General features: G+C 40.0%; 1 protein-coding gene across 11 annotated transcripts in view; it reads left to right on the top strand.

The window, feature by feature from the left end:
* The window catches only part of DLGAP1 (DLG associated protein 1), a 403,998-nt gene that overhangs the window by 294,611 nt on the left and 95,217 nt on the right, over window positions 1-14,170 (top strand). For all 11 annotated transcript variants that reach the window (XM_031504012.2, XM_021525230.3, XM_021525223.2 and 8 more), the window contains 2 exons: window positions 9,179-9,356; window positions 11,551-11,791. In XM_031504012.2, coding sequence (XP_031359872.1) covers window positions 9,179-9,356; window positions 11,551-11,791 — 419 coding nt within the window. The remainder of the gene's footprint in view (window positions 1-9,178; window positions 9,357-11,550; window positions 11,792-14,170) is intronic.

Below are 14,170 nucleotides of genomic sequence, written 5' to 3'. Positions count from 1 at the left end.
TGCCCAGATTATCAGTAAAGAATTTTCCAGAAACCCTACTGCATACCATCATTTTTTGTATTACTTGCTATCCAGACATTACCTTAAGTGAAAACATAGATTAAAAGTTACTATTTCTAGCTTCTTTGGTATGACAGGAGAAATTGCAGGGTTTTATTTTAGCAAGTTTCTCCAAAAATCTTTGCTTTTTTTTATCAGGAAGGGACAGCTGCAAGTAATATCTGAACTCCAACCTGTACTTATCCAGTCTCACCTTGAGAAAATGGCTGTAGAGTTATCCAGGAGCTCACTGCTCTGTTTTACCACACCCCCAACCCCAACCCCAACCTCAGGAGTAGCTGGATCCTATTTCAAGTCACCATCTTCCAGGTGTCTGCAGGGAAACAAAATGTACTAAGTGAGAAACACTTGTTTATAAAAGAAGAAAAGGCAGGCTTCTCTTCAAGCATTTTAAACAGCTTGGTGTTCTTCAAACACAAAACAGCTAAAATGGAGAATACTGAAGTAGCCACTTAATAAGAGGGCATACATGATCATTCAAAATTACCCCATCAAGAGGGAAGAGGAGGGAAAATCCATAGTCACCACCAGCACATATTATACTCACAGCATTTAGCAGGTACCATGCTTTGCCTTGTACTGAATCCTGCTGCCTCAAATTTTCACTTGGACATAGGGCTGTTACTCAGAGAAGTAAGAAGGTGAGCTCACCCCCTTAGCTGAGTTGGATTGAGGATTATTCCCTTCTCCCTGGCAGATTTTCTAGCCTACTCTCCTCATTGCTTTAAAATGTGCTTGCTTTTCAGTTTCTCCAGCAATTTGGCATGTGTTGCACATCTGTACGGATGGTGTTGAATCCGCTGCTTTTGCTTTTTTTTATTTCCCTTTACTAGGTAGCCAAAAGTTTTGAAATGGCAGAATACTGAATAGGAAGTGGAAAAATTGCTGCATATGTAAAACACGTTTTTTTGGAAAATGCAGGTGTCTGTTTATGTATGTGAAGATTTTGGAGTAATGTTGTTGACTTGCAAAACTAAGATACTTCCCTAATCTCACTGGGAGCTGTTTATGCAGATCTAATCTGGATGTTTGAGAATGTCTTTCTGAAGGAGGTGACTCAAATGCAGTTATGTGGCAGGGCTTGCAGGCACATGGCCATGCAGTGTGTGGGTGATCACTGCCTGGTTTCAAGTCCAGGAGGACGTGTGGAATTGAAGACACTGAAAGCTCAAAATGCATTGCAAGTTTTCAGGAAAAAAATTGCTCTTCATAAATAAATACTGCAGTGACATTCACCAGAGCAAATACTTTCTTAGTATTTACCTAGTAAACATTATTTGTAGGTAAATACTGCCCAATATTGTAACTTGGAGTAATACAGGAGGGCTGTTCAGTTACAGGAAATCTGCCCAGAAGATGCCTTTTAGTGAGCTGGAGCTCCATCCTCCCACTCCCGGGAGCAAGCCAGAGCTCCTGCATAAATCCTGGTGCTAAGCAGGCAGAGCTGGTTGTGCTGCCAGCTCAGCACACTGCCAGGTGACATTCCTGAAAAGTAACTGCTTTCCTTTTGTGGTTTGGCAGAGAGCTTTGGTGTTCCCACTGGCAGAATTAATCAAACTCTTAACAAATGAATGGGGGAGAACTGAAAATTTAGCTAAGCAGGTGAGATCTGAGCTTGTGGAGACTGTGATTTTACAAGGACTGCAACAGATATCTTCTTTATATTCTTTAGGCCTTCTTGTACCTAAAGGGAGGCTACAAGAGGGACAGGGACTTTTTACTAGGTCATGTAGTGATAGGACAAACAGGAATGCTCAAATTCCTAAAATAAGAATTAATCTGAGGAGACTGCAGATTACTTTTAAGTTTCAGTTGTGAGGAGAGAAGGCACTGAAGTAACCAAGAATGGAAAGTGATGTGGAATCAGATAGATAAGCCTGGCCTTGAGGAGGAGAACTGAAGGAGTGGCTTCTATAGGAAGGGAGGTATAACTTTTGTGTGGCAAAGAGTTCATCAAAGCAGTGGTGGAGGGCTTCATTCTCACCCCAGCAAGGTCCAAAGGGCTCCAAGCAAGGCTGTGAGTATGGCTGACCTGCTCAGGCCCTCAGGCAGTCTGCATTCTCAGTCCATTACATCTGATGCAAGGCAAGATCTTTTCCAGCTTGGGTAAATATATTTCTCTGTGCTGGCTTCCTGGGATCACTAGTGCCCATTCAAAAGACACTTGAGCTGAAAAAGGCAAGAGCCTTTGTCATGCATTTGGTCTAGGCTCAGACAAATTGCCTCCAGCAAGGACATGTACCCAGTAAGATTGGCAGTAGGGGGCATTAAGGCTTTCCTCAGAGGGTCTTCTAAGAGGAGAACTGTTCTTCTCAAGCTGGCTGCTGTCAACAATGTTACATCTTACCCTCCTTATCATGACAAGATAGGATGGATTTGTCTTCTAGTGTAAACAGAAAATGGTTTCACACAGAAGCAGCTTACCCTGGCATCACTGGGTTGAGCTGGTTCATCTGGGTGGAACTATTTCTACCTTTCAGAATCTCTTTTCACTCTCTGGGATGGAAGAGTGCTCACAACTATTCCCACGCACACACATGCACATGGCAATCAGAACCAGCATGTAGACCAGATTTCTGATTAAAGAGAATTGTATAATGTCTGTCTTCATCATCTTCCATCTGCTTTTCTTGCCAACTCAAATGTATATGTGCCACTTTTGTGCTGTGCTCTATTCTTTCACTATGTCTAGAAAGCAAGGAGAAAATAGAGTATGTCAAAGACAAGGGAAATGTTCCTTAAATACAGTAGCCTGTGGTATTTTTTGATTGTACAAAGTACCTGAGAGGATCTTTGAGATAAAAGGGAAGGTTTGTTTTAAAGTATATGTGAATTTTTATTCAATAGTCATCTTTGTTTGCTAATATTTTAATAACTAAAGATTGCTCATGAAATAAATTCATGCAACCTCAATACCTCTATATCCCAAAATAAGAAAAAGAACCCCAAAGCTTCTGTGTCCTTTGAGAGGAAAGCAGGATTGTAACAAAATCACACTGGCAATAGTCAGACATGGAGGTTTTTAAAAGGGACTGGGCTTTTTAGAAATATTTGCTACTGTAAAACATTGATCAAGTTCCTGCTGCCCTCAAACAAATGAACAGACAGGACACCATGTGCTCACTCAAAAACTGCACAACAGCTGGAGGTAGATGTGTACTACTAAATTATGGGGGGGCTTTTGGATTGTTTTGTTTTTTTCCTTTTTAAGTGCTTTCTTCTATTTCCCAAGAGAATCTGAAAAATCAGAGACAAATACACCATACTGCAATTTCTGCCTCTTCTCAGCATGGGAAAAACTTCATGTCACAGGCATGTCCATGTAGTTTTGTGATATGTGTTGGCTGGTCCAACTAGCAATAGCAGACAATTTCTAGTCTGGTAGTAGAAGCAAAAGGAAGAAATGTAATTTTTTTGTTTATGGCATTGTTTTGCTCTTCTGCAGATAAGCTTTTCCTGTATATCTCCAAGTTTTGTAACTTTCTTTCTCCCACTTGACCCTTTAGCAAGGCCTGGACATAAAGAGAGGTTTTATTGGGATTTTTTTTTTTTAGCTTCGAGGCAGGAACTCCCCATGAGGAGGTTCATTTGTTTATAAACAAGAAAGCAAAAGGAGATCTTCAAACCCAGAAAAATCTGGCTTGGAGAGGGTAGATGCTAAAAACTGTTTATGTGCTGCCCTTGTCTCCATCAGTGACATGAGAGCCTCCTGTTCACTGCACCAAGAAGCAGCAGAATATGGATGCCAACACAGAAAAACTACCCCAGCCTGGCTGACCCATGTCATGACCAGGATCAGAGAGCTGCACATCAGTAAATTGTTCTCTCCATCTTCCTCTCTGGTGTCCTTCAGTGTTCACCTTGTGTAAGGCTGCACTGGATTATTCTACCTTCTAGCAACATTAAAATGCAAATAAAATTAAGCACACAAATGTATGTTGGATGTGCCCACCAGCCACACCAGAGGTGGGGTATTCAGCAGAGGATAATTTATCCCCATGGAACCAAACTGTCAATTGTATGTAGCAAAATTGAGAGCTGGGATACTCAACAGTAGTGGTTTGAGACTTTTTTTTGTTTGTTTTCGTGTTGCATGTGGTGCATTTTTTGAGGTCTTCTTCTTTGTTTGAAGGCAAGTTTTAGCAAATTCCTCTGCTGGCTTACAGAATTATTTGGGGCCTATTTCTGGACTTTTACTTTACTCTGCTTTGTCATTTTCTGTTGGCAGAATACAATACCCATCTGGCACAACACTGTACTTAGTGCTATGATTCTGACTGCTGAACTTGCAGAAGACAATACAGTCTCAGGACTACATTTTATTATATTGTATCTGCCCTAAAGTGGGAAAAAAGCAGCCATCACAAGGCTTGGTTTTCTCTTTCTTCATTCAGAAAGAAATGTGATAAATGAAAGTGTTTTTTATAACGAGCATGTATATGACAGAGTGCATTGTGCATTCCTAAATTAAAAGGAAATATTTTAAACTAAAATTGCCTCCTTATGTAAATCCCTTTTGTCTATCTCTGTCATTTGAAAGATATTTTCAAGGCATAGGAACTCTTCCAAGAATATATTCAATGTTATTTCACTGTTGATTGCTAACACTATATTTCAAACCCTTTGATATAGAATCACAGAATCACAGAGTGTTAAAGGCTTGGAATGGACCTTAAAGATCATCTAGGCCCCTCCCTCAGTGCCATAGGGCAGGGACACCTCCCACTAGACTGGGTTGTTCAAGGCCTTGTCCAAATTGGTTTTGAGGACTGCCAGGGTTGGGGCATTCACAGCCTCCCTGGGCAACCTGTTCCAATGTCTAACCATCCTCATAGTAAAGAATTTCTTCCTAACATGTAACATATTTTTTTTTCCTTTTTTTCAGTTTGTAGCTTTTACTCCTTGTCTTTTCACTGCAATTCCTGATGAAGGGTCCTCTCCAGCTTCCCTGTAGCTTCCCGAATCTAGCTCCTCTCACAAATGTCTACACCAACCAACTCCTTACTCTGCAAATAATCAATGTGGGACCAGAATGTGTTTCATCTGAATTAAATCATGTAAATCATGCTAATATTGTATAAATACAAACACATCTGTAACAGTGAGTTAAAAGTATTTCTTACCATTCATGTTGCAACAGTGGTAGGGTCATTAGATGTGTGTGTTTTAAACACTTTCTTTTCTCTGAATGAAATCAGGAGAATAATCTTCAGTGTGTTTGAAATGTACAGAGCAGAAATCTCAGTGCAGTATGCAAAGATTACCTTTATACATCTACATGATCTTCTGGTTCAGATGCTTCACTAGAACCTGTTTTCTGATTACATGAACATTCTCCTGCCTCTCAGAGCTTCTCATGGAATTTCTGTAGCATTTTGTCCTCATTGGTGGGGTACCTTGATCTTCTCTGATGCACAGTGCAGATCAGAGACACTTGCCTTCCTCTACCCGGGGGAGTATTTATTTATCTGCTGGGACTCAGCAGACTCCATTCCCACCTACTTCAGCTCAGGGCTGGCTCCCTCTCTTACAAATCCCCTCAGGAAACCCATAATGGCAATCAGCAGAGCAGCAGCAACACATAGCCCTCATATCTCCTCCTGGTGCCTCTTGCTGTGGTTTTTGGGAAGCACATCCAATAGTGCTGTGCCTTTCACCCTGTGTGGTATCCACGTTGTGGCTGTGCTCCATCCTCTAGGTAAGGCCTGGGGTAAGGGCAGCAGTGTGGGGGAAAAGCATGGTGCAGCCAGTGTGAGTGTGGCACAGAAATGATGGAGCATGCTTGAGGAGCTTGTTTAAGAATCTTAATTAATTCACATCCCACTTCTGCCAAATAATACATCCAATGAAGTGAGTGGGGCCAAAAGACCATTTTATATTGGCCAAAGAGCTGCCCAAAGTCTCAGTCCCTGGCATGTTGTACTAATTGTGAAATTACAACAGCACAAAGAGAAATTTAGGCAATGCAGGATAAAAAAGAGTCAGTCTTGAACCCTCAAGGAAGAAAAAGGTTTTTACATTTACACGTTACTGATAATAGTAACTCCAAGAAAATTAATTATACATTCAGATCTTGCATATCATACATAGTCAGATTTATTCCTAAGTGGCATATTATCAAAATTTCCAGTGGCATTTCAGCTGTTCATTAAAAGGACATAGTGACGATTTATTACACAGCTATAAAAGCAGCAGTAATCATTATAAATTCAAGCTTTCAATGTTTCTTTCTCTATGTTTAAATCCTTTTTATTCTCCTTTTTTCCCCTACCACTGCATCTAATGAAACAGAGATGATAGCAATCAGTAAGCAAGGAGCCACCTCCTTCAACAGCAGCCAATTACTTCCTCTGGTTTATACAGGAGATGGGAGGTGTGCACAGATTAAGATAAGTAGCCCCCTGTAAAATATGGTTCTGGATTTGTGTCAAACTAGCCAGTTGCATAGTGAGGAACAAAAACAACAAAAAAAAAAAGACAGTTGTGCTGAGGACCCACATCTGAAAAAAAAAAGGGGGGGAACATCTACTTTTATGAGGAATTCCTTTGTTTCAAGCAGAGTTGTGAAAACAATATGCAACACTAATGCATACAGAAAATGCATTTCTATACTCTTTGTGGTGGCTTTCCATGCCACTTCCATGAGTGTCTTACATGATCTTTACTCTGGCTGCCACAGCAAAATCTTTGTGCTATGGATACTTACATTTTGCTTTATTGGTTCCACTCTTTAAAGGGCATGTGCCTCAGCCCTTGCAGATTTCTGTCTGGTAATATCTGTGTATTGAATCTTATGATGTGCTGCAGTCTTCTTGCAAGCTCAGCTAATCAGTGGGCAGCAACAAGCCCCAGGTGACGTATTTGGCTAACTGGCAGCTAATCAAGTTGATTTGAATTTTGCATGTCACATATTGGCAGCCAACTGTTCACATCATAATCATAAAATACATTTTGAACCAATCTAGGAAATGCATTTCAGGCAACGCTGATCAGTTTGCAAATCTGCAGCATGGTGAAGTAGCTCACATGCATCAGAAAAATTATGTCTGTTGAATTATTCATTCAATTTTTCTTTAATCCAATAACAGGCAATATTTTTTTTTCCAAGAGTTACATGGTTAGTGTTAGTTACCAAAATGCAGTAAACAAATGTAACCATTAGTAACAGTTGATTTTTCACCATATTTCCTACCTTTTTTTGAGTTGTTTGGAGCACCATTTATTCTGATGTCTAAGCAAGTTTTGTCCTGTGGAATCAAATGGTGTAAGGGGTCAAGGAGTACGGAAATCACTGTTGTATTGCACTGTATGCACAGTGAAAATGGCAAGCAAGGGCTTTCTCTTCATTCTGCGACAGGAGTATCAGGTAATTAGCATAAGTTTACATATTTTTATTAGGAAGGTAATTAGCAGCCAGAGAATATAGTATTGTAGAGATGGCCTAGGTTTTATTACAGTATTGGATGATTCAGAAATAGACCCAGTTTCTGAAATACTTAGGTGAGTGATTACATAATGGAATCGTCCTCCCAAAATGCATTGACAATTACCAGAATTGTGCATGCCACTGGGAAATTGCTGATACTAATTACCATCATTAGATTCTTGAATACAAAATATCTGCAAATGCTTCAGGAATTAGAAATAAAATGGATTCTCTTCTTTCAGGTCAGCTGTGCATATATTTCTAAAGACTAGGAGGCAAAGATTAAGCCTGTAGTTAGGTTACAGATTTTTCTTTCATATACCTGTAAACATCTCTATGAGATTTACATTTTTAAATGGAAAATTTAATTAATGTTTTAATTTGTTTTCTTTGTGATATGTTTTTTTAAATTAAAAAATATATCAAAGACTCACCCTTTTGATACCTTACAAAAGACATATCCCCCAAATAAACTATTTCATACAAGTGTATTTCTCTCACTTTTTGTGACTCACATCTTTATAGGATGCCTCAGGTTGTGAAGATGGCACTTAGCCAGCACATTCAGAGGATAAAGCATCTCACAAGTGGAGGATTGTTCTAGCTGACTCTTAGCACATATGGCAAGAAAATAGCAGAAGTAGAAATTCCCTGGGGAATGTGGGGGGGAGGGGTTTTTGTTTGGTTTTGATTCCTTGTACATCTCACCTGTCACTTGTATTAAAAAACTAGGCAAAGTTATTCCTTCAGAAATATAATTTTGACTTTTAATCTTCTAATTTGACATCATTGTGTAAAGCTACTTCCCTAGCATGCATTTTGTTAAGTCAAGGCTTAAACCAGATCTAAAATAAAATTTAAATCATATCAAACCCTATCAGGTGGCCTATGCTGTTGGAATTATTTCACAGATTAAGGCATACTATGAGTGAGTTTTGCATGGTTTATATGATCTGCCTGCCCTATTGGCCTGTAGCCCCTTGAAAGCCCCATGAGAAACAGTCCTGTTTCATGAGTACATACTCATACTCAGTCCTGTTTCATGAGTACTACTTTCTGCAGTATACATGAGAACGTGTCAGAGTCACATCACCAGCAGCATTTCGAGATGTGGCTGTTCAGCTGATAAATTTAGGATCATCCTGCTGATCAAACTATCAGGCTTCTTCCTTCTTTACCTGCCTCCCCAGCTGGTTTTGATGGTTGCTGCATTAATCTCTGTAAGGCCAAAGGGCTTTCTCTACTGCTCATCTCAGTGGCTCCTCTTGCTCTTTTAAAAATCAACTCATGAAGTCATTTCAGTGTTGTCACTTTAAAAGTCCCTCATAGTGGGGGAGTGGGGTTGCTAGAGCTGGATGCTGTAAAATTTTTCCATTCTGCTGTCAGTAAAGAAAATGAACATGATTTTGCCATTATGCTGAGACATGGTTTACAAAAAAATGAAAAGAAAATACTTTCTGTCCTTTTCTCTTCCTTGAACCAAATAAAAGGGTGGCATAATCCAAATAAAAGTACTGACATTGCCTTTATTTTATAAATATACAAGGACTGTGTCATGACTTGTTCAAGTCATGCTGTTCCATAGAAAAACATCTGGTTATTCTCACTCCTGGCAAGGCCATTTGGATTTGATGGAATATCTCCTTTCTTTCTTTCTTTCTTTTTCTTTTTTCCCCCACCCAAAACTCCCAGGATATCCAGTGAGCACTCGCCAAAGCTTCAGATCCGGAGCCACAGTTACCTGAGGGCAGTGAGCGAAGTCTCCATCAACAGGAGCCTGGACAGCCTGGACCCCGCAGGGCTGCTGACGTCCCCCAAGTTCCGCTCCCGCAATGAGAGCTACATGAGAGCCATGAGCACCATCAGCCAGGTGGGTGATGTGCACCTGGGGCAGCCTGGAGAGCAGGTGTCACGCTGGACACTGCTTGCCATAGGAAAAACTGGATTTTGTTTCAAGTGGTGCTGACCAACACTCTCATTGAACAGGGTTCTTAAGGATCTTGTGCTTAGTACTTCCAATCAAAAATTTTGAATGCCTCAAAAAAAAGTTTGTATGCTGAGGGAGATGCTAAAGTAAAAAAAATGTTTGTATGCTGAGATGCTAAAGTAAGCTGTTAATGGTTTGTGTTCCACAACTTTGATAGAGATTTTATTTTCTTTATGATATTTTATGCATTCTTTACTTTGTATACCTCCAAATGTTTCACCTAAATAATACAAATATTACAGTATATATATATTAGTGCAAAAATCTGTCTATATTTTTGCCCTGAAATCCTGTAAGAGATCTTTATGCTCCTAAACAAGAAGAAGAATGAAGTCTACTGTAACAGATTCGGTTTATGTGTTTTAATGTTATAAAATAGTCTGTCTTTGCATGCTTGTACAGTTGAGTTCATAGGGAATAGATCTGAAAGTGCAAAAGTGCCAATACACCACGGGGTAGAGGGGCAGCAGTTCATCTGCTACATCCTCTAACTCCTTGGTATGATTTTTTGCTTGTCAGCTTAAGTGGACCATTTGGGTAAATCACTTGACTGAAAGAACTTCCTTATGCTAATCCAGAAGTGCAGCAGGCAGGATTTGTGGTGCCAGATACTGATCCCTAATGACTGGCATGCCAAGTCATCACCATGACAAAAAAAATGTGTGACATCAGTGACACCAGGACTTCAGCTTTGGCCTTAACAAATACACGTGCCATTCAATATGGAGCTGTAGTTTCCCTTTCTGCAGTATACTATATTTAGACACTTCAGAGTAGTCACCTGAGTATTTTGAAGTGAGGCATTTTGAATAGGGCATGGGCTGATGCTCTAAAAAGAGAGTCAGGATGTATTTAGAAGAAAACAGCACAGAAAATTAGGTCTCAGAGGCAACTACATGAACATTAGGTCAGGTTACTTGTTTAGCCACATACCTAACACACAAAAGCGTCAGCCCAGGAGTGGTTACATTTGCCAAGGTCAACAAACTTTTTTTGGTTCAAAAATGCATTAATTCAGAGATATTTACTTGAGGATTGGATGTTCTCTGCCGTAGTAAGATTATTCTTTTTGGTGTACTACCTGCTACTCTTCCATGCTTTTTTAAATAGTTTTCCTTTGAAAAAAATATGTTTTGCTCTCTGAGATTTTTTCAGTTATGTATACAAAGACTCTACAAAGCATTTTTCTTGGTAACATTAATCCTGGGAGAGAATTTCTAATGGGGTTTTTTTCTGCCTTCCTAACATAGTCTTATCTTCTCCTGCTAACTTGGTCTTGTACATGCTTGAAAACTAACAAAATCCTCAAGTGATGGTTTCCATCTGCATGTTTCATACAGTGATAATTATTGTGCTTTTATGCCAAGTTCAGGCCTCAATGCTCAGTTTAGAAACATGAGCATCCATTACTAATTAAGCCAAGGTTCTTAAGACCTGTAGGAAGTTTCTGAATGGTCTTTGACCACTGTGAACACAAGTCTTTTGTCACCACCTAGTGTCTGCTGCACAAAGGATTCCTTTGCATTTGCTCTCAGCCAAAAATTTAGTTCTACAAATATTTTTCCCCAGCAGCAAAGTTGGGTTGGTTCCCTTACCAACCTCCTCTTCCTGTTTTTGTTACCCTGCAGCTTTGTAGCCACTCAGATTTTGTCAGTGTGACTGCCTGTAGGTTGCATTGATTATGTACTGGAATTAAGCTGACCCTTCTTGTTTTTTATCTCACCCCACAATGAAAGTGTGATTTTTGTTTTACATGTAATGATCACAGTGACCAAGCATTCAACCTGTGCCGTGGGCCCTGGGTCACATAAAACAGAAGCTACTTATGAGGGCTCCAGGTTTCCCACCAGTTTCAGAAAAGCCAAGAGCCCAACACCTCTGTCTCACCTTTTTAGACATTGTTTTTTCTCCCCTCACAATTGCTGCTATGGGATGTCCCATTTATCTTTCTTTGTGTGCAAAGGGAGGCTCTAACAGGTGTTGGCCATTGTGCCACCATGGCTTGAGAGTGTTTGTATCAGGCAGTGTGGAATGTCGGCGTATGGGATGCACTGACCCTGCTGGTGTCTGCCCGCAGGTGAGTGAGATGGAGGTGAACGGTCAGTTCGAATCCGTCTGCGAGTCGGTGTTCAGCGAGCTGGAGTCTCAGGCCGTGGAGGCGCTGGATCTGCCTATGCCGGGCTGCTTCCGCATGAGGAGCCACAGCTACGTCCGGGCCATCGAGAAGGGCTGCTCCCAGGATGACGAGTGCATATCGCTGCGGTCCTCATCTCCCCCGCGCACAACCACCACGGTGAGGACCATCCAGAGCAGTACTGGTGAGTAGCACAAAGGGAAATCCAGAGCGGGGGCGGAAAGGGAAGGGACTTCCAGTGCATTTCCATCAGATCAAGCTTTTTCTCTGCCAGATGCCAAGCCCCTAACAGAGTCTTGTGTTTCACCAGGGAGCTGGACAGACTAATCAGCCTCAAACCACAAACAGACAAATGCTGATGCAGTTGTGGTTCCTTCTGTGTCCAAGCTAATTTATTCTGAGCTAAAAGCACATAGAAGGGAAGTCCAAGGTCAAGTCTCGTCTTGCTATTCTCCCCAAAAGAGCAATCACAATTTGGCAAGGCTGAACAAAGGTCTGGGTTAGCAGTTCTGCTGGCTGTGACCAGCAGAGAAAGGTCCCTCTGATGAGGTCTTCTACAATGTTGAAGTAATTGTGTAAGTTACTGGATGTTGTTTTTACTGGCTTGAAGAGACTGTTCCAGCTCTCTAGACCCCATCTAAGATGTGAGAATGAAGAAAGGAAGAAGCAGTCTGCAGGTGAAAACATGCATGTTACATTCCTTCTATTAGTTCTATTAGTTCAAACTATTAAAGCCTTGCTAGAGGGAGAGGTTTTGGTGTAAACATGAGACTTCAAACCTTTCTTTTAATGTTTGAGGTTGCTTTTCTTTTGGAAATAACCATGATGAATTTCAGATTTTGTCACCAAAATAGTGCTTAAGGGGAAGAAAAAACAAGTAAAACCAAATTCCAAATCTGTCTCTCTCATTCAGGAAAGCAAGAGGCAGGAGCCATTACATGTGTGTGCTCTTCCTTGTGGCAGAATGAGAGAGAGCCTCTTTCTTTTGACTTCTGTGCAACCATTCCACTGTTTTACACAAGCTTCATTTACTATTCATATAGTGTTCATATACTAATCATGTTGTTGACTAATATTGACTATTATGCGTATTTCACTGTACCTGCTATCTCTTTTGCTGTATTTTTTCATTTCTGTTTTCTGTAAACTTTTGTCCTTTTGTGTGTTATCTCACAGGTGCAGTTGTTTATTGCTTGTAAGTCTTTTTTAAAGCTGCTTGTCAATTGTTCGATGTCTTCAAAGAACACTTTAAATCCTTTTACCAAAAATGTTCAGCTAAATTAAAGATTTTTCTAAAAGTAGCAAGTTTAAGTACTGTTGGAAATATATTGGCAGTACATCACAAACATCAAAGCATTTTTAACAAATGCTACAGAGAAGTTCTCATCTAAATCACTAAAGAAATAGTATTCACATGACAGCATTTCTGCTATAGAAATAGCCCTTGTGGGCACACAGGGTTTGAACCAAACCACAAAGACAGGATTTGCAAAAGGTGTGTGCTACTTCGTGGTATTAGTTTGTGACAAACATATTCTGAGGCAAAAGCTGAAGGATGGGAGTTTCCATGGATTTTTCAGTGTGCATTCATCTTTGTTAAATCAGCTTGGGTTGATCCCAAAGAGGGTTTTCTATTCTGTGAGAATGGCTTTGGTAACATTTTTCCATTATAAAAATAACTGTGATCATTAATACTGAAGAGAATAGCTATTTTTTTCATTATCTGCATGTAAGAAGTTGTTCCTGTCACTTAGGAAAATGATGCCTGTGTCTGGGGATAATGGCATATAAATGGAGAATGTTGGCTGTGTGTGCCAGCCAAAAATGCTGGGAAACATGAAAGAGGAAAATCTGTACTGTAAACTATCTCTTGTTTATGGTCCCTTTTTTGTAGTTCAACCATAGAGGCCTGATCTCTTCTCTGGCTTTACTTAAAAAATCATATGAACAAAACTGTGATATTGAAAAACATAATCCAGTGAGTATGTCTTGGGTTATTGCTTCTGTAGTCAGGCTGTTAAAAGCAGAGAGGAATGATTTGCTCTCTTTGGATATGCATACAAGCATTTAAAGATTGCTGTAGATGCCTGTTTCCTGCTGTGGGAATTTTACTGAGTTATCTTTTTCATTTTCTAATTATTGGGCTCCAAGAGCCCATTCCTTCCACTGGTAGCATTTCAGACAACTTGTGTTTCTTTTAGTATCTGACTTACCACTATCTGTTTAATGAGTATTAGAATTGAATTAATTCTATTCAAAAGCATCTATATTGACTATCTTGGTGTTGCCTGTGCCTGGCTCACAGCAGAGAAATATGAAAGGCAATGTTGATGGTTTCTATTTATATCTGTTTCAATAAAATGGGAAATGGAACAACAACTAGGCAGATATGAAGAAAGAACAGCATATCAGGTTTATCTCCACTGAGGTGATGTTGCAAATGTTTTTGTGGAGACATGGGTGCAGTTATGATCTAAAAATGATTTTAACATCCCCAAATCAAAGAACAGTCCTCCTGCCCGTAAAGCATCTCTGCCTGTTCAACCAAGAAAGATTCCTTTCA

The sequence above is a fragment of the Lonchura striata genome, chromosome 1 (assembly GCF_046129695.1).
Source record: "Lonchura striata isolate bLonStr1 chromosome 1, bLonStr1.mat, whole genome shotgun sequence".
Lineage (NCBI taxonomy): Eukaryota > Metazoa > Chordata > Aves > Passeriformes > Estrildidae > Lonchura > Lonchura striata.
This window is presented reverse-complemented; position numbering and strand designations above follow the sequence as displayed.